This window comes from Leptidea sinapis, chromosome 28 (assembly GCF_905404315.1).
Source record: "Leptidea sinapis chromosome 28, ilLepSina1.1, whole genome shotgun sequence".
Taxonomy (NCBI): Eukaryota; Metazoa; Arthropoda; class Insecta; order Lepidoptera; family Pieridae; genus Leptidea; species Leptidea sinapis.
Genome location: NC_066292.1, coordinates 9743467 through 9765067, shown reverse-complemented (window position 1 = coordinate 9765067; position 21601 = coordinate 9743467). Strand labels below are relative to the sequence as shown.

At 34.2% G+C, this 21601-nt stretch overlaps 1 protein-coding gene across 1 annotated transcript; it reads left to right on the top strand.

The window, feature by feature from the left end:
* Nucleotides 1-562: 562 nt before the first annotated feature.
* LOC126972960 (O-acyltransferase like protein-like) lies at nucleotides 563-20345 on the top strand. Its single transcript, XM_050820061.1, has 13 exons — nucleotides 563-725; nucleotides 1369-1574; nucleotides 3394-3605; nucleotides 4870-4946; nucleotides 7025-7200; nucleotides 8250-8398; nucleotides 10104-10272; nucleotides 12215-12408; nucleotides 13671-13818; nucleotides 14616-14805; nucleotides 15770-15912; nucleotides 18533-18645; nucleotides 20199-20345. Exons 1-13 carry the CDS (start codon nucleotides 611-613, stop codon nucleotides 20266-20268), a joined length of 1962 nt encoding a protein of 653 aa, XP_050676018.1. The 5' UTR covers nucleotides 563-610; the 3' UTR covers nucleotides 20269-20345.
* The last annotated feature ends 1256 nt before the right edge of the window (nucleotides 20346-21601 follow it).

Here is a 21601-nt window from a genome sequence, read left to right as displayed (position 1 = left end):
TACGAGGGTATAGCTTGCAACCTGAACCCTATTAAGGGTTAGCCCTTAATACACTTGCGTAGAAATATGTAGAATATGTTACGACGCGGAGTTTAAAATAGTATTTGGGATATGATTACGTGACAGAGGTAAAAAAAATTATACAGGCGATTAATAATACGAAATACAACACTTTTTATTAATGTGTGAAATACCGTACAAAAGAATTTATGTAAATACCGTAAAGTTTGGTCACATAATGTAGAAATTAGATGAACTGACTGGAGAGAAAAGGGAAACAATAGAAAGAACTGGACAAGACTACAGGGACCGTTGCGCAAGACGGATCCATTTCAATAGCTGAATAAATAATCTGATAACTATATTATACTAGATGACTCGATAGATGATGAACTATTAATAATAAAAAATATATCCATCAAATACAGCCATCAATGTAGAATTCTGATAAAGAAATACACAATTTTCATTTGCGTCATCCGATGGTATCTAGAGTCCCAACCAGTAAATGGCCGACCGGCCATTCTTAATTTGTTTTTTATTTTATATTACAGGTGTTTCAACAGGCAATTATAACAGCAAAGATGAAAATGGATACACAGTCATAGACATGCTGGCAGATAATATAGTAAAAGAAAGTTGGAGCCAGGATGAAAAACCATGCTTAGACGAAATAATGTACACTTTGAGGAGTGCGAAGAATTCAACATTATGGGCTACTTGGAGTGAGTAATTATTGTGATATAACATGACCAAATTACGCAATCGGATCATACTTAATTATAATCTTGAATCCATAATGGAGTATAGGGTCTTCCATTCCTTCTTTGGGATATGAAGACCAACCAGTTTATGAGGAACTAGATGTTGAGTGACAATCGCCACCAATGCTCTTTTGCAACCTAAGAGTATGATGATGACTCATGTTTTAGCTCGATCTCTTATGCTTACTAAACAGCCACAATTTCTTTAGTAAGTACAAACGCAGCTTTATTCGGTAAGCCAAAGCCACTTCCTATTGGATTTTGGCCAGATGGATCATTGATACCTTGAACTGCTGATAAGCACTATATGTGTTTTAGTTGGCTTACCAAATTACTAAGCTGAGCTTTAACATCCTATATCTATATTGCTGCTCAGTATTTGGGAATTTCAACAATCCTGAGCAGCACATAATTGTAGTAGGGCGTATCACTTTACAATGAAAGTTTAGCTCATCCCGTGACTTCTTATCATAACAAAAGCGTGAGTTTATACACTATTAAAACTTACATTATGTAGCAGGCGTTGAGAGCACTTATCCTTTTTTTCTATATAGTCTTATTATCAGATCTTAAAGTAATTCTCACGATCTGATATGTTTTACAGTTATGGATTCTATGCAACCACCAGTAGGACTCTTCTATGGTTCCAGACATAGCCTGGGTAACTTTGACCAGTGCGTAGATCCTCCTTGGTTACACACAAATCATGAACTAAGGACTAAGTACTGTTTAGCTGATGTAATCCTTAGTGATCGCGAAACAACTGGGATTTTAAAAGACCCTTATGAAACTGCAGAAGCATATATCAATGTAAGTTTATTGCAGATATTTTTTGATAAAGAAACAACAATTAACGTATTCGACTAAAATTTAAATTTAAATTATTCGCATTTGACGAAATAGTAACAGTGACGAATATTTTAAAATACAGCATGACTAAGTTTAAATTGTGGATTCACTGAGTATGATAATTGTTTCCATTTATGACACGCTTTTTATTAGCTTCACCTGTATGTATGTTTGTTTGTAACCGACTCATTTGGGGGCGATTTTGACCCACTTTAAAGGTCCAGATTTAGTTCAAACTACGTAGATTTATCGACGACCGAAGATACTAAATTAATTTGATAAAATTACTACATTTTTCAAATTGCAAAATAAGATTTTTGTTAATTTATATAGTTTTCATCAATACCTCTGCTGAATTGATGTTAATTTTAATTCTGTTTTCTATAAAAAGCTTGTTTTTGAGTTTTTTTAACTTTTAAAATAACATGTTCTTACTCCACCGAGTTGTAAAGACCATTGTGAACAGCATCAGTTGGCCTCTTGAGCCCTTTCTTTTTTAGGCCAAAATATGTTCCGAGAATATCATGGTTTTTATAATAATATAGATAAAATAACGCAGCAACACTTTCAAAATTGATATACGAGTATAATAGAGATATTATATGATCAAGGAAATACAGTTTTTTGTTTAGGTAGTGATAAAAAGGAGCAACAGCTTCTTTAACTTTACTTTTTAACTTAGATATTTTTGGATTGAAATGTGTGATTCTACAGTTGATCAAAGAATAGATTATGATGATATAAAGCATTCACTTGAAATTAGGAATCCGTTTGCGACGGGTTTGCACTTGATAAAGTTTAGGACTTAGATGTGTGTGTGGAAAAAATAATTTGCAAAAAAATAATTTATTATGATAAAGTTTTTTATGTTTATAATACCTTTATGTTTGGTGCAAATAATATTATTTTTAATAATATTTTTATTTTTAAATTTATCAGTAAATACTATATCTTATGCAAATTTAAGATATATATATTAGGATATGATATGATTTCTTTTGGTCAAAATATGTTAAGCATTTGAGTTTGTATATATACTTCCCTGATTTATTTAAACTCATTTTCTTGTGGTAAATTGTGTGCCTGAATACAAACTCAAGATGAATTCATAGGTATTGTTATATAACTATTAAATAATTTAGATCGTTATCTATACGAAAATTGTTTTCTGAACAAATTTTAACAGTAGCTAATGAAGAGGGCATACACACTTTCGATATTTTAGATAGAAAAAAGGCGTAAACGGCATTTATTTTCTCAAAATTGATTCCTTTAGAATTCTTTTTGATATCATTTCTAATATACCAGATACTACTACAGCTTTGGAAACAAATGGCGCTCGGAGAGAGAAGAAGCGGCGCAAGAAACTCTCCCATCATTTTTTTTTGCTCTCTATTTAATAAAAATATACAATATTGTACTGTCATTGCTATCGCTATAAAATAATCATAAACGAGTCCCGTGTCCGATCACTTAAATATTCAGCTGTGGAGTAATATGATTTACGACAGAGCCATTTTTTAATAAAACATTTAAATTTATTTATAGATAATGCCTGAACAGTGGCTGTGACTTAATTGTAAAAGTGTATACATTTACCCTTAAAGCTATTATGTATGTTATTAAATTCATACCTTTACTTAATGTGATTGCTTTTATAACGTGAAACCATGATAATTGCTTATGCATTGGCTCGACTGTTCGATAGACTTAAGTATTCTGCAAAAATATATTCCTTTCCTCATCTTTTGTAAACAAATTTAATTTTTGTGTTATTTAGTCACATTCCAGACACAACATGAGGTTCAGAGAATTCATGTGGGGTGTTTGTGTGCCGGCTAAGTGTAGAAATAATACCACTGGAAAATTATTCAAGGCATTCTATAGAATTTCTCACCTGGCTAATGTGGTATCTGATCCAAGAATTAATGTGGTATCTTGTCAAGTAGCGGGTGTGGAGGTTCCGAAACAAACAGGATTCTATATATTCATGTAAGGAAAATTATTATATTATGTACTTCAGATTCCTTATATTAGTTAACATTATAAAGTGTTTATGTAAGGTAATTTTTTATTTCTTCATGATACATTTTGAGGGTAGATTTAAAACAAATATGAAAGATGTAACATGTATGATATAAGTTTAAATTCTTAATTATCATTTGCGCTACAGGTTCTTATATTTTTTTTTAAATAAATTAAATTAATATATTTTTAAAGTTTTCATTCGTCTTTTCTTTCGGTAATCTGGTGTAAATATCATGTAAATATTTATCTGTATTTAATAAAAGTACATAATAAGGATAGATATGTACATTTCAAATAAAAGCTATTATTTTGATTTAGACAGGGATACACTTCGATTTTCAAATGTATTTTTGGGGCTATTTATCTACGCAATGTAATCGATAACGATGATTATGTATTGTTGTTTTTTCCCGCTTTCCAGAAATATCTTTTCCAATTTGGGTGCAAAACTTAACTTAAAATATAAAACGAGTTTATAGTGAGTCTGATAACATTAAGTGTTGGATTTATAGCAAATGGTCCAGAAGTGGGTATGCCAAATTAAGCTTTTTTTTAATGGAAAAGGAATCACCACCGCCCACATTCTCTTGCAACACCAGAGGAACCACAGGAGCGTTGCAGGCCTTTAAGGAAGGTATATGCGCTTTTTTTGAAGGTACTAATGTCATATTGTCCCGGAAACACCGCAGAAGGGGCTCATTCCACAGCTTTGTGGACGTGGAATAAAGATCCTTGAAAACCGCAATTTGGAAGACCGCTACGCATGGTAGGGGTTATATCCTGGGATGATATTCTAATTTGGGGCATGTCGTTCGATGGTGGATCAGGTGAAACAGCTCTTCGGAACACTCCCGTGATAAATATGGTGGAAGACACGCAATGAAGCAACGCGAACGTCTCCAGGTTACCAGATAATTTGGCTTTGCCCTCCAGATGACCGCGGAATTAGCAATCGCTTTGACATTTCGAGACCCAGTATTCCAATACTAGGAGAGCGGTGATACGACAAATGGGGTTTTTTTTATTCGTATATGCGCAAACTTGAATCTTGTGGTGGTCAAATTGGACAAAGTTCAATCTACCCATTCCGCAACCTTCTCAAAAGAGGACTCGATCGAAGACACAAGTTTCTCTCAGCACTGGTCGGAAGCTGCTTTGAATTAAAAAATTGTCAAAGAGTAAATGAAGTTGAAATCGTTATCATAAATATTATTTGTTTTATTTTCAGCTCTATAATAATATCTGCTATAGTGACTGTATTAGTTGGTACATTTGTTGCTTCTAAACAAAACGATGACAGTTCAGGTAAAACTATCTTTATTCTATATATTACTAGCTGACCCGACAGACGGTGTTCTGTACATAATAAATAAAATGCTGTTTTATATGTATTTGTCAATAATTTTTCATTTCATCAAGAATTATATCGTAGCTGTGGAATGAGCTTTCTTATGCGGTGTTTCCAGGACGATACGACATGGGTACCTTCAAAAAAAGCGCGTACACCTTCCTTAAAGGCCGGCAACGCTCTTGTGATTCCTCTGGTGTTGCGAGAGAATGTGGGCGGCGGTGTTCACTTAGCACCAGGTGACCCGTACGCTAGTTTGTCCTCCTATTCCATAAAAAAAAACACTAGCTGACCCAGCAAACGTTGTATTGCCGATATTAAAATCGCGATACAAAAGTAACTGTTGATGGGTGAAAATTTGAAGTTTAAAAAAAAATGTCAAAAATTCGTGTGGACCACGCTTAACATTTAGGGGGATGAAAAATATGTTGTCCGATTCTCAGACCTACCCAATATGCACTCAAAAATTTCATGAGAATCGGTCAAGCCGTTTCGGAGGAGTTTAAAGTTTAACACCATGACACGAGAATTTTATATATTAGATAATATGCTCCTTGTTGTTATAATGAAATTGTTTCACAGCAGAACTGTCAAACCGTACGTCAATAAAGTCTCTCACGGAATATACGTCCACACAAAACAATAATTGTAAATAAAAATAATTACGGGTCTTAAATCGAAATAAAACCTATGCTATCTCTCGGTTTGGACTAAACTGCACTTAGCTACACCCATTTAAACCCGTTCATTAGGTTAGGAGTCTATCGCGGACAAACAACGTGACACGTAATTTATATATATTTAGAAAGATTTTATAGAATCAAATGCCATGCAAGTTTGTTATGAAATTATATATAATGTCAAAGTTATTAATTTTATCATCAAACACTAGGGCCAATCATTAATTGCCACTCTTTTAAATAAATATTTAGAGCTCCACCGTTTAACAAAATACTTATACAATCTATGAAAAGTGATACAAAAAGTAACTCAAATGTAGTAAGTTTAAAAGATTATAATGAATTAATTGGAGTAACTTCCGAAAATAAACAGAGTTTACTGTGACAAGTTTGCCCAGACACCACAAGCTGCGTCCGTAACGAGCATGGACCAGCCATGGCTTACAACATTGCCATACGACGCCGCTCTAAGCACTCGTAACAAAAAATATTAATTGTATTGTGGTTTATTTTATAATGAAATCATAGAGCCTTAATTATAGTTATCACGCATTCACAAAGTATTCGCAATTATTACTTATTTATTTTTTTAATAGGAAGTCAACGTTGTCTGCAATAATAACCCTTACTATAAAGCACACTCTTAAATATCTGTTAAAGAAATTTTTTACCTCACTTAAAGGCTAACTCAACATGCAAGCTGAACTTCAGCTTTTAAAAACATACATTACTAAAAAGTATTACAAAAAGCACATCAAAAATTAAAACAACTAAAAAGTAACAAGCAATTAAAATACAATATGAACTCTAAACTAAAAATAAAAAAACACCACAAATCATACAATCATATTAAAACTGAAAGAGGCATCTCTAGGAGGTAAACATTTATTTAAATACTTACTAAGATATATATACTAGCTGACCAGACACAGACAGTTGATACAGATGTTGTTCTGTTAATAATAAATAAAATACTGCTTTTACGAACTTGTCAATAATATTTCATAACATCAAGAATTATTTCGTAAAATATGCTCCCTGTTGTTATAATGAAATTGTTTCACAGTGGAACTGTCAAACCAAGCGTCAATAAATTCTCTCATAGAAAATATGTCCATAGAAATAAATCAAAATAAAAACTATCCTATCTCTCAAGTTGGACTAAAGTGCACTCTTTGAAGTAATCCCCATTAAAATCCGTTAATTAGTTTAGGAGTTCACTAGAAACAAACATCAGGACACTGGATTTATATAAATTAAGAAGATAAAATTAACATTTCTCTAATGCGACCTTGGATATTTTTCTAAGGTGCTCATCGTACTTAAATAAATTTAACCGAATAACCTTTTTTCAGGGATTGCAAGAGCCCTTTCCATAAAGACGAATGCAATATCACTAATAACTCAGACAGAAGAGGATATTCTTGTAATACATGGAGTTAGGGCATTCGTATCTGGGGTTGTAGTGTTACTACATCTTTATTTTGTCCAAACCTGGATCGGAGTAGGAAATGCCCGCGATCTCGAAAGGGTAAGAACAATACTGTATATTACAATTGATCATGTTCACTAAAATGTCATTGTTGACGACAGCGTTTTGGTCCGGGTCGTTTCAAATATAGGCGACCGTTGTTCCAAGCGTGGTCATTTCACTCATGATCAATCTATTAAAGAAGATATATTTTTACAGTAGGTCCTACACTCAAGTTTAACAAATACTTACAAACAAACCTAGAAGATTTCATTCGGCCTCCGACTTTTTGATAAAAGTAGTGTAACCATCGATTTCAAACATAATTGAATGAAAATCGAATTGCCGGGTACTGACTGAGCGAGCAGCCTCGCGAGGAAGCTTCAGTCGTCTGCTGCGGGAGGTCGCCTCGGTATATAGATTTTTTGTATGAGGCTACCGTGCGTGACAAGGTCGAGCCACGGTCAGGCTGAGCCAGCAGTGAGCTCTCAGCTTCACGTGAAGTCAAATATTTTGCAAGCGACCGCATGTTTGGAAAACTCTCGCCACCACTTTTACCTTTATAATTATTAATTCTTCGTCTTGTACAAGAAAGAAAACGAATACAGGCTATGTAGAGCAAGTGTTGTGGAGAACATTTTAGGCATTTTAAGTTTTGTCTTCAGAATATTGTACAAAGCCTTACTATGAGAACCAGAAAAATAATCCGCCGTTTGTCGAACAAGCGAGGAAACCGTTTTGTGTGCGCGCGGCAAACTTATCGCGTGCGTATGCCTCGGGCAAGGCAGCGCGTGCGTTTGCGTCGAGCAAGGCAGCGCGTGCGTTTGCCTCGGGCAAGGCAGCGCGTGCGTTTGCCTCGGGCAAGGCAGCGGGTGCGTTTGCCTCGCTCAAGGCAGCGCGTGCGTTTGCCTCGGGCAAGGCAGCGCGTGCGCAGACGTGTCTTGTCCGACCGACAACAGTTTTGTTATATTTATATTCAATAACTGTCATGTCTATTTTATTACTGAATGAATAAATAAACCAGATTATTAGGCAAATCTTGAGCATTATCAATTTTGCTTCAGTTTTAGTAAGGTCAGGGTTACAGCACGACTGATATATTGTTACAGAAAATTGACAAATATGGATATGTGTATATATACCAAATGGAATCCCTTGTTGACACCTATTTATTGCTATCTGGATTATTTCTGATAAGGAGTTTTATGAAGTTAGATAAGACCAACTTGCTAATGTTGGTGTTGAAGCGATATCTCAGGTAAGTTATTTTATTCATCATTAACTAGTTAAATCCAGACACTTTTCACTCATTCTGATGTAATAGTGACTATGCCAAAACATGGGTACGCTTTACTATTCTGTTAGGATTAATATACATAACAGTGAATATCATAACAGTGAAGCACCAAAACAAGCCAGTTAACATGTAAATACATAGCCCCACGCACACACTTACACTAATATAAGCCGATCAGCCGCCATTATGACATCTGCCATCGTCTGTGACGGACAGTGACATCTCTAGTGTGGCCGGTAAATAAACAGGGACTTTACCCGAAAAATTGGGTAATCCATGTAATGGTGTTCTCAGTAGATAAATCATTATCTGTTTCAAGATGCAGTGATTTATGATAATAGGTATGTCTTAACCAATATTTTTTAAAGTAGTGTGAAACACAATTTCAATACGAGTATCGTTCTTTGATCAGGTTTATCCTAGTATCAGATCTAAACATTAAATCGCGTGCAACGCAGAGCTACTCGAATTGTCGGGGATCCAGTACTCAGTCAAAATTTCCTTCACTTGTGTATTTAACTAGCAACTAAATCACTATAAAGCACAAAGTCATTTCTTATCTTAAAATGAATTTATTTGATACCACGTCAGTGGCAAACGAATTTAAGAATGAATTTTGTGTAGGTATTCTTAAAAATAAGAAATGTTAGTATGTTATTTTTATATCAGTTAGCACAAAGATACTGCAAACAAAACATGGACACAGAAATAAAACCCGCAATCCTTACTTTCTAGGTGTACCTGTTTTTTCATGAAATTATTTATAAAATCACACTGGCATAGTGTGATTCCATATTTATTTTTCTATTTAGGAAACAAACTGCCTATACAGAAATTAAAAAATTGGTGTTAAAAGTAATGTGGCTATATAATACTATGACTAATAACGGGACATAATTTGTGTGACCTGTATAGCCGAGTGGTTAGCGATACTACCTACTAAGCTAGAGGTGCCGGGTTCGAATCCCGGTAGGTGCAAGCATTTATATGATGAATATGGATGTTTGTTTCCGAGTCATGGATGTTTAAATGTATTTTTGTATTTTATTATGAATTTATGTATGTTTAAGTAATTTTATTGTATTTAATATATCATTGTCTTGTAACCCATAACACAGGCTAAATATGCTTAACTTGGGGCAAAATAATTTGTGTAAAAAGTGTGTCAATATTATATTATATATTATTATATTATCTGGTATTCCCCGTAACTGCACACACACTATCTTAAAGGTGCTTCACTTGTTAATATGACGGCGCGGAGTCCTCCTTTTTTTACTTGTCCATGATAAATAATAATAATAATATAATAATATTGACACACTTTTTACACAAATTATCTTGACCCAAGTTAAGCATATATAGCCTGTGTTATGGGTTACAAGACAATGATATATTTAATATAATATACTTACTTAAACATACATAAATTCATATAAACATACATAAATACATTTAAACATCCATGACTCGGAAACAAACATCCATATTAATCATATAAATGCTTGCACCTGCCGGGATTCGAACCCGGGACCTCTAGCATAGTAGGTAGGATCGCTAACCACTCGGCTATACAGGTCGTCAAATAAAAATACATATTTAAAAAATATTTTTATTGACACACTGCTTGTATACTGCTCATACTTAAGCAACTGTTTAAATGCAGATTTATGTTCTTCGTGGGACCAACAGTTCTGTATATGATTTATGTCTACCAACAGACTGGAAGTGGGCCAATCTGGATTAGGCTCACCGATAGAGAAATGGAAGCATGTTATAAAACATGGTGGGCAAACGTTCTTATGTTGGGAAATTATATAGATACACCCAATATTGTGAGTATTGCAAATATATTTGGGTAGATTCCGAAGAAATTTCATCTGATTACTGTGGTTACTTAGTCCCACGCTCATTTATTGAGGGTTAAAATGAAACTCAAACAATAATCTACAGGAATTTAATATCTTCGAATGGATTTTTTTTTTAATGAAAATAAGGGACGAGACGGACAGGACGTTCAGCTGATGGTAATTTATACGCCCTACCCATTACAATGCGGTGCCGCTCAGGATTCTTGAAAAACCCAAAAGTTCTGAGCAACACTACAATTATTGCGCTCGTCACCTTGAGACTTAAGATGTTAAGTCGTATTTGCCCAGTAATTTCACTAGCTACGGCGCTCTCCAGCCCGAAACACAGTAATGTTTACACATTTCTGCTTCATGGCAGAAATAGGCGCCGTTGTGGTACCCATAATCTAGCCGGCTTCCTGTGCAAAGGAGCCTGGTTAATCTGAAAAAAACTGGTAATGGTTATCGAGTCATAATTATTTTCCTAATCGCATATTCTATAATATAGAATTAGTAAAAATAAAGTATAAAAGAAATCAGTTCCATATTACTACAATAAATTACCCTGAGGGATGGTTTTTTAGCCAGGCTTTTCCATAACATATTTCAATTCTTAACCAAAGTGGTAAAAAACCAGTTCTGAGGCCAAAAGACCTCATTCAAAAAACTATTTTGAAATCATAGTTAATTTATTGAAGTAGGCGTACTTTGCGGAAATCTATAATTATCCAAATGTTTTGATTTTTCTTGTGTTAATTCCGTCAATATTTGTCTTTAAATAATTCGACACGAGGCATCTTCAGGAGATGTTGACTCGCCAAACTCGAGACTGGCACGAGACTCTAATAATAAACAGTCTCGTGCCAGAGTTTGGATAATCTACACCTTCAATAATAATAACAACCTTTAATAGTACACCTTCCTTAAAGGCCGGCAACGCTCTTGTGATTCCTTTGGTGTTACAAGAGATTGTGGGCGGCGGTGATCACATAACAACAGGTGACCCGTACGCTCATTTGTCCTCCTATTCCATAAAAAAAAATCATAGTAAATTCTAACTTTCAATAAGTGATTAGTAAAATCCAGTATTTAATAATAGTTATTTATGCAACTGTTGTGTAATAAGGGGTATTAAAACACGAATGTGGATTTATATTATATGGTAATAGTATCACATGAGTGTTTTAATACCTAATTATCAACAGTTGCATACAAGACTTTATCTACATGAATCAATAAAATCAAATCAAAGAAATGAACATGAATCCTCTAAAAGATTCTGGAACAGTTAGCTTACTGCTAACATTAAAACACCAGTCCTAGTTACTACTAGGACTGGTGTTTTTTTGTAGGTTACTACCTAATATCATTCATTACTGATTACATACAAATAAACAAAGTATTAATGAAAGAATTATTTATTTTAGTAGTAATTTACATTTTGTATAGTGCAATAACTAAAACTCACTCGAATATAATGTTCTTTTGCAGCGTTTAAATTGAATCGCTCGTTTTTTGTAAACAAAACAATAAAATTATCAAAGAAAAATGGCGGGGATTTGAATTACCTACTTTTTTACAGGCGCTCGACGTTCTGGTTCTGGCGCGTAAACGAAAATGTTCTTTTTTTGAAATTCATACAGATACCACGCATCGAGCAAAAATAATGTGGCTGTCTGTTGAAACTCTTTGCGCATGAAGGGATCGAAAAAAAAACATAGGAGTGTTGTTATAAAATTCAGTACAACACTCCTTTGGATGATGTAATGGTTATTAGAACATTGGGTTTTTTAATGTTAGCAATAAGCTAACTGTTTCAGAATCTTTAATAGAGGATTTAAAGCATGGGTGTAGATAAAATATTATTCTGTTCAATTTTAAAATTCTGTTGTGTCAGTAATCATATCAAACATTATTTAATTTTCAGTGCTATCCGACGCTTTGGACTGTCCCCTGTGACTTTCATCTGACAATTGTATCAATTATATTGTTTTATTTATATAGAAGGAGCCGCCAAATGGCAATAGCGCTGTATTCAGTTCTATTAGTAATATCAATTATATTACCCGCGTTGTATGTTTATCAAAATAGAATCTTACCTGTAGCACCTTTCGGATTGGAGTAAGTACCATACATAAATACCTCAGAAACAATAAAAAATAACAGGTATACAAAGCATCGGTCATACACAGAAAAATACTGAACTGTCGTTTCCTTTGTCTAATCTATCCTTAGTTTAACTTACTAAACGTAGACAAATCTATCCTTTTACGCTTACTGACATTTCAATAACCTATTGACAGATAGCGTTGGACTATAACTGTAAGTTAAACTAAGGGTAGATAGGTTATTGAAAACGACCGTAAGTTTGGAATATGTTACAATATTATGTTCACTTTAATAGGGAAATTATCGCACAATATAGTTCAGCAGTTATTTTGTCCAAATATAGCATAGTAATTTTTTTTATCATACACAAGCGATCTCGCATTTCAAGGTCAAGGGTTTCTGTCGGCGGAAGTAGCTTCCAACAATTTTTTTTATAAATTTTTGTTCCGTGATGCACATGTGTTATATATTACTGAGAAGCTTATTTCATTGCCATTTTGTTGAAGGTCTGTTTGAACAGAAAACGTCGATTATCATAACAAAACACTAAGAATAAAAAACTTATGTCATGAATTACCTACCTTACTCAAAATTTTACTTCATAAGGTATTATAAATTATCCAAAGTATTATTAAAAGTAGTATCAATAAAAACTAGATCAAATTTCCTATCTTTCAGTATATAAATATAAAGTCTATATACTAAAGATCTATTCGTAATAGTGTTATTAATGTACGGTCACTAACGTGTGCAATCTCTGTTCATCGTCGATTTCGTGGATGTCTTTCTGCAGGAATATCTCAAATTATTACTATGAAGCATATAAATTTTAGTTTGGTGAAAATAAAGAACAATTTAAGTTGATTATAAAACGATAAACACTTATAAACAAAACCAATTGTTTTCATTGAAAATCCTCGTTATTCCCAAAATATAACTGTTTTTCAACTTTTCTCGAAAGAAAAGTCTGTGAAAAAAGAAATCACCGTAACTATAAGCATTCTTTTGCTACACGTAAAATAAAACGCATAGATATGCGCTCACGCGCGCGTTTCAATCGCACGGTAAACAAGCGACATTCAATGCTTAGAGTGCCTGGGAACGCGTCGTGCTAGCAATGAAACTTTAAAATATGTATGGTAATTTAAATTCTCGCTGTGCTTCTTCTCACTTCAGCTAAAACATCAAAGTAGCGGTAGATAGTAAGATGTTCTATAGTAACTGTCCGATTTTATCTTGAAACTTGATCCTGAAAGCCTGAATGTAATTTTTAGATCTGTCCACAATTATCGCCAAGCATTGTTTGGAAATGAACTTTATTTAAGCACTCATCTGAGAGCTACGCCGTATCTAGTTGGACTTGCTTTGGGATACGTAATGTCTATTTATAAACCGTCGCATCACAGAAACATAATCAGTAATGTAAGTGTTCATTTGAACTTTGTAGATAATATTTTTACAATCAGATAAACAGCATCTCTTATTACTAGTTGAAACGTAAATTTGTTTTCTTTGCCGGTCATTCACCGCCACTACTATTTCCCAGGTAATCGTTTTATATCCTATAATCTTATTTAAGTATTCGTCACCTATTATTCTTATAAGTCGCGTGACAACGGAGGAGGTAGGTCAGAAATTATATCTAACTTATGTTGAAGTTATATTAAAAAAATTAACCTCTTGATTTTGTGCAAGGAGATTCACAATATGCATACCTATACTAATCTTAGGGCAGTGTATTAAGCAGAACGGTCTTATAATGTCTTATAATGCGTCATCAGGAGTATGATAGGCACAGCAAGAAGGAAAATTAAAGACTGGGTATAGAATAGCCAAATGATGGTACAAATAAAACTCAATGATCAAATGACCAGCTAAAGTGGGGACAGGTCATGAAACGGGATAAAAAGGGTGACGGAAGTGGGATGACGAACTCAGAATCACTACTGGTATAAACTATTGACTCGTTGCAATACCAAGGTTTCCTGGAAAGTGTTACGTAATAACACTGAAGTATACGTCCTTAAGACTCCTTCATTTGCCCATTGCTTTTCGTACCTGCAAACTATCTTCTTGAGTCCAGGTCAAGTCCATTTCGTCAACTGAAATGCCCACCTTATTTTACTTACCATTTAAGCTTTATAATTCTTGTTTTTTTAATAATCTTTTTTAAATATGCATACAATGTAGTATAAATTGATGTTTGTAAATATTTACAGAAAGCATCTCGTATAATTTTCACAATACTGGTGCTCATGACAGCATATATTTTGCGCATTGGTGGCCTCTTCCACTATCCAGACATGGAATACAGTTTATGGAATTCCGTGGCATTTGCATTATTGCATAGGATAACTTGGGCGCTGATTTTTTCATGTTTCTTGGTTATATGTGAATATGGTTGTATACGTAAGTTTATCTTTTTCGTATAATTGATTTTTTGAGAAATCTTATTTATTTTAATTATTACACGTTTTTGACACCACATTAACAAAATATAATTTAAAAACTAACATACAAAATAATATCATATGGTGCAAATGGCGGCCTAATCACTATATAGTCATCTCTTCCAGGCAACCATTACAAAAAGACAGTACATTAGAAGGGTGAGAAAAGTGTAAAAAATATACACACACATAAATAAAAACTATACTAAAATATATAAGAAAGTAAAAGAATACGTAAATACAAAGTAGAAACACTAATTAATATTTATGAATTGTTGAATTATGTTGATGGTTACAATAAATACAGATACAATCAAATAGAGGACAGATAATGTTTTTTTAGTTGATTTTTAAAGGGGGCTTATGATTGTGATTGATTCTAAAGAGTGATGGCATTAATGGTGAAAGAAGAGTGATAGCTATTAATTTATTGAAAGGAACATTAAGTATTTGTTTCGCAGCAGAGCGCAACGAGAGCTCATGCTGAGACCCTAGTAGCTCAAATCTGTCTTTAAGGTAAAGAGGAGTATTCTGGTGAATAAAGAATGTGTAGAATGTGGGAATTGCGACGTAGAAGTATGGGAAGCCAGAAATATTTTTGATTTTTATGAAGTAACTACCTCAGCTACGATCTTTTTTTTTCTATTTACCACCACCTCGGAAAGGGTTGAGCTTTAATTAAGTGGCAAAAAAATCATTGCCACAAATTGAAAGCCACACGAATTAGTGACAAAAAATTTGAATTAATAAATAAAAACATAAGAGTTATTCCCTTACAGATGCATTAATCTACACATACTGTTAATTAATATAAAAGTGTTATACGAGTAAATAAACCTAAAAGTGAGGCTCATCTAGTTAATAAAAGAAACAGAAATATACAAATTTTCTTTAAATAAATTCAGGTAATCGTTCTATTCCAGCATACGTACAGAACTATCTTACATGGCCTCCTTGGATACCTTGCAGCAAGTTATCATACGGCTTTTTCCTGGTGCACACAGTGTTCTACGGTAGAATTGCCGGCACCATTCGTTCTCCAGTACGCTTCGATATGGTTGAAATGGTAATTGATTTCAGAATTCTGCTTGTTTTTAGAGATAAAATCAAATAAGTTGCCTACAATTCACACGAGAGTTTCGCTGCTGTGATTGTATGGTGCTGCCGGTAGGATGAACACATTTGTAGAGTGGTGAATACAAATGTTGCGAAAGTTTACCAGTGCAAAGGAGCACAGGATGCCGGCTAGATTATGGGTACCACAACGGTGCCTATTTCTGCCGTGAAGCAGTAATGTGTAAGCATTACTGTGTTTCAGCCTGAAGGGCGCCGTAGCTAATGAAATTACTTGGCAAATGAGACTTAACATCTTATATCTCTAGGTGACGAGCGCAACTGTAGTGCCGCTCAGAATTTTTGAGTTTTTCAAGAATCCTGAGCGGCACTGCATTGTAATGGGCAGGGCCTATCAATTACCATCAGCTGAACGTCCTGCTCGTCTCGTCCCTTATTATCATAAAAAAAGTATGACGTACACGTATTTTCGGTAATCAGACTAAGGCTGAAAATATGTAGCATCGTACATACTTGGTGTCGATATACCGAGCAAGGTTCTGTTCGTGGTCACTTGGAAGAGAAGGCCAAACTAGTCTCTACAAAGCTTGGTGTCGAGTAAGGCGAGACAGTACTTCACTATAAGCCACCGATTGCAACTATATAAGGCGCAAATTCACCTCACATGAAGTACTGTTCTCACCTCTGAGCGGGTGCACCCCAGTACCGGCTTCTTCCATTTGACCGCATACAACGAAGAGCGGCTCGAATCATTGACGATCAAGTTATCTTCAGTCGGCTTGATGCTTTGGCGTTGCGTAGATAATTTGTGGGATTTCTCTGCATCCTCTACCGCATTTATCACAAAAAATATACTACCTAATGAATACTACCCGCATAACGTTTACGTATGGCTTTTCACAACCGCGCGTTTTGCAAGTAATTTCTTGCCTCGCTCAGCCACTTTGTGAAATCAATTACCGGCTGCTGTTTTCCCGAATCTACTCTACTCTACTTCTTAGCGACTCAGGGACCTTCAAGAAAAGAGCATACTCCCACCTTAAAGGCTGGCAACGCATCTGTTGTTGCGGATGTGCATTGACGGTTGACCCACCACTCCACATCCCGTGAGCCTCTTGCCCGTTTTTTTTTGTGAAAATAAGGGCCAAGACGAGCAGGATGTTCAGCTGATGGTAATTGATACGCCCTGCCCATTACAATGCAGTACCGCTCAGGATTCTTGAAAAACCCCAAAAATTCTTAGCGGCACTACAACTGCGCTCGTTACCTTGAGACATAAGATGTTAAGTCATCAGTAATTTCACTAGCTACGGCGCCCTTTAGACCGGAACACAGTAATGCTTACACATTACTGCTTCACGGCAGAAATAGGCGCCGTTGTGGTACCCATAATCTAGCCGGCCCCCAGTGCAAAGGAGCCTTCCACTGGTAAAACCACGTTTGCCCAGTCTTATATAAAAAAAACACCACTCGATCAACTAACTCGCCATTGCAGAAATACAAGCAGACGCCCGCGAGCTCGCTCTTTTGAGCCGATTTTTTGTGAGCCGATTGGAATAAAACAACAAATAAAGTTGCGGAAGCTTACCATAACACATCAGTAAAATCTGCATTCGAATCGGTAAAGCCATTTGTGAGTTATTTTTCATTTAGCGCACAGAAGGAAACAGAGAATGCCATCAAAAACATAACTTGCAAAAAAAAAGTCTTGCAACTCAGTTCTTCTACTGTAAAAAGTTGTGAGATTAATGTTATAACCAAGTTTGTAAATTTATTAAGTACCTACTTAAGGGTTCTTTTGTATTAAGTTATAACGTAATTAGCTAACCTAAGATAATCTTATAGTGAACATATAATACAATGCCTGCGTGTTTACTTAAAATTCAGGCTGCTAGTTTTATCCACAATGAAGTTATAGGGAGTCGAAAATGGCCTGAACTGCTTCGAGAAAAGGATGGCAAGGCCGTGTCGTGCACACCACAATGCAGCCAGAAACTAACTAAAACTAAAAAACTAAGTACAAACTAGGGACGCTTATCACGTGCACATATTAATGCTGTCGACTATAACTAAGTATAGTCCGGTCAATTTAGACCAAAAAATGAGAGTGAAGTTACATAAAGTCCCAACAAGCTGAAAATCAGTGAAATCGTTCAAAACATAATTATAAAAATATAACTATTAATAAATATAACGATCAAAAAGTTATAAAAAACGCGCAAGTAGACTACCTCATAGGTGGCGTGGAAAAGTGTGCATATTATGACGATAACAACTTTTATAACTTTTTGAATCGTTATATCTCAGAAACGGTGGCTCGTAAGAAAAAAAGTATGGGTAAATTTTTTATAGATAATTTTATTATCTACAATTTTTGTCTGAAGTACTTTTATGATAAAACTTACAGTTTTGCTGAAAAATCGCGAAAAACTCATTTTTTTGACCTTTGACCTTGAATAAATTTTTTTCCATTCACGGGAATGATGGGGAACTTTTAAACATTGTTTATAATTATGTTTTGAACAATTTCACTGATTTTCAGCTTGTTGGGACTTTATGTAACTTCGAATTTCTAAATTGACCGGACTAGTAATGAATAATATTTTTTTCAGTCAGTGCATTGGATGGGCACAATTGTGACGGGCACCGTTATAAGTTTTTGCCTAAACTTATTTCTTGAAGCCCCTGTTAATAATATTATGAAGCTATTATTCAGCCAAGGAAGGTAAATTAGTTTTAATTATTAAAATCAAGCCCAAACTTCAACATAAAGGCATAAAAGGCATTTATTTTCTCAAAATTGATTCCTTTAGAATTCTTTTTAATGTCATTTCTATAACTATTAGATACTACTACCGCTTCAGAAACAAATAGCGCTCTGAGAGAGAAGAAGCGGCGCAAGAAACTCTCCCAGCATTCTTTTTTTGCGCTCTTTTCTATAAAAATATACAATATTGTACAGTCATTTATATTGCTATAAAATAATCACAATCTAGTCCGATCATTTAGATACTCAGCAGTGGAGTAATAGGATTTACGACAGAGCTATTTTTTTTATAAAACATTTAAATTTATTTATAGATAATGCCTGAACAGTGGCTGGGACTTTATTATAGAAGTGTATACATTTACCCTTAAAGCTATTATGTATCTTATGAAGAAGAATAGCAATAAAATATTTTCAATTATAAATTGTACCACACAACTACATATTTTTTCCCAGAGGCGCAAAGAACGTACATACCTACTGGTCACAATAGAGCTACTAGAAACAAGCTATCCATCATAAAATGCTGCCAGTATTCTTGTTACACTTCCTAATGTAAATATACTTCAAAATATTATTCTGTTTTGAATACTGTAGACAAGTTTCTCATATAGGTATATGAAAATATTTTTGATCCATCATTCAAGAAGAAAGTATTCCCATGCTCATTAATAGAAATGTGTAGGGAACCTAAACCTAAAGTTAGGCATGATAGTTACCTATATGTATTTACGAGTATTAAGGCGAAGAGTAAGAAAACACGCAAACAAGGTGTTTTTAGACAAGTTTTTTGGTGAAAATATAGCATTTCAAAATATGAATACTACTTAATGCTGTTACACATATCCTTAAGTCTTATTTGTAGGTTGCTAATGCTTGCTGGTGGTTATAGTTAACACTCCAGAGCCTTATTGAACTACCACTTTTCTTTGCAGTTAAACAAGTTTTTTTTGCATGGCACGACGCATTTTTTTAGTACTACTCTCAGAAAAGTTATTCTTATAGCTTGTAATTTTTTGTGTAGGTACATTCACTTAGATTAGTAATGAATAACGAGGATTGTAAGCATATAAACTGTTTTCCACGCAAGAATTTTGAAAATATTGGCTTTATTACATAGATGGCGGGCCGGAAGCCGTGAACTCATATCGCTCAAGGTCGCTGGCATCTAGTGTCGCCTTAATCCGATTTACGTCTCCTTACGGAATATCTTTAAAATAAAATGCAGCCCATGTTACTCAATGATTATATATACCAATAATGGTATAAACTAGTGAAATATTTATTAAATCACTTAAATCGTTCTTGAAAATTTTCATCAAATAAACACATAATATTATAAGTATAATATTAATTAAAAAAAAACATTTTCTTCCTTCCATCGTCATAATATTAAACAGCACATTGATTTTAAGTTACAATTAAAAATTAACCATACCGTGTTATTTGTTTTTATGACTCCCATTTTCTGCACCTGTTTGAAGGTATTAACAATATTATGATAATTTCAGAAAAACCCTACAGGAAGATAAAACCGAAACAGTGATTGGGAAGCAGAATGTCTTGAAGAAAAATCTTTAATATTCTTTTTAATGTTTTATTTGTTATATTTTGCGGGTATATTTGGAAAATGTTCAGATAAATGTCGTTAATAAAGCCAACACATTCGTGCTCTTACTATTGTGTTTCCGGTTATTTGATTTTTTTTATTTCCAAAGATACAAAATAAACATAAAGAAAAGCATTCAAACAGAATCAGTAATGGACAATCATTGGCAGCGCGTATTTCGTAGAATCGCTTCGATGGATTCGCCAAGTAAACTAAATATGAAATCATAATCAGAACTTCTGTATTCTATTCAGATTACAAATTAAAGTTGATTTTAATGAAAGACACTTAGATTAGTGATTGATCTCCGCTGCGCTCCAACTAGATACCACACTACCTAAGAACAATAACTTTTTATTACGACAACTATTGGATGCTTGTGTGTGTGGCATTTTGACACTTAATGTCATCATTCAAATTTTTTAATATACGCTTCGTGTTATTTTACATTGAAATTAAAAAAATACAAAATGCTTACTGATGATTGTTGACCCCAGTGTTTTTCTTATTTCGTGCAGTAGTATTTTTATAAAGTTTAACTACGCAACCCGGCATTTTATAGTCAATTATAAGCAAAGTTTAACAGAACTTGTGGCACGTCAACGTCACACATTGTTCGAGACTGGCTCGAGTACGCCCACATGGGCGTAGTTACCGCACTTGCTTTGATTATGAAGGCTCGCTTTAAAAGAAGTCAATGTTTTGGCATTTCTTATTTCTGAGGGCAGGTTGTTATATATCTGAACTCCCTCAAAGGTTATTGTCGGTTTTCCATAATTACTTCTCACCATTGGCAGCTCAATATGACTAGATCTTCGTGTAACAGTTCTGGTTCAATTCCTTTTTTTAAAGAGGGATGTGTTAGTGTGAATTTTTTTTATTTAAAACCTTGTAAATGAGTAAGCATGTAGTGTGTGTGTATTATTGTCTGATTGTCATAATTTTTGTTTCTGTGTAGATTTTTTCAGTTGAAGTTAAGTAGGAATAATGAAACAGTAGCTTTACTAGTTTATTTTATGTTGTCTGTAGTTTAACTAATTTCGACTTTGCAGTCAACCCCATATTTCAATGAGATACAATAGGTGTGGTTTAACTAGGGAGTTGTAAATTGTAAATCGGACACGGCGATACTTTGTAAATATAAACCTATCATTCAAATGAGAAAATATCTAAAGTTATATAGATCTTGAATAATCCTGAACATAAATTATAACCAAGATAATTCCAAACTTTGTGTTGACAAATCTCCGAAACATTTACAAAGATAAAATTAATTATTCAAGTCTCGGCGAGAGTATTGCTACT

Excerpts from the sequence above, each read along its gene's own strand:
- LOC126972960 (XM_050820061.1), top strand. The coding sequence starts at position 611 with ATGCTGGCAGATAATATAGTAAAAGAAAGTTGGAGCCAGGATGAAAAA. Across the intron at positions 4,947-7,024 it reads ACAAAACGATGACAGTTCAG|GGATTGCAAGAGCCCTTTCC; the intron begins GTAAAACTATCT and ends ACCTTTTTTCAG. Across the intron at positions 7,201-8,249 it reads ATGCCCGCGATCTCGAAAGG|AAAATTGACAAATATGGATA; the intron begins GTAAGAACAATA and ends ATATTGTTACAG.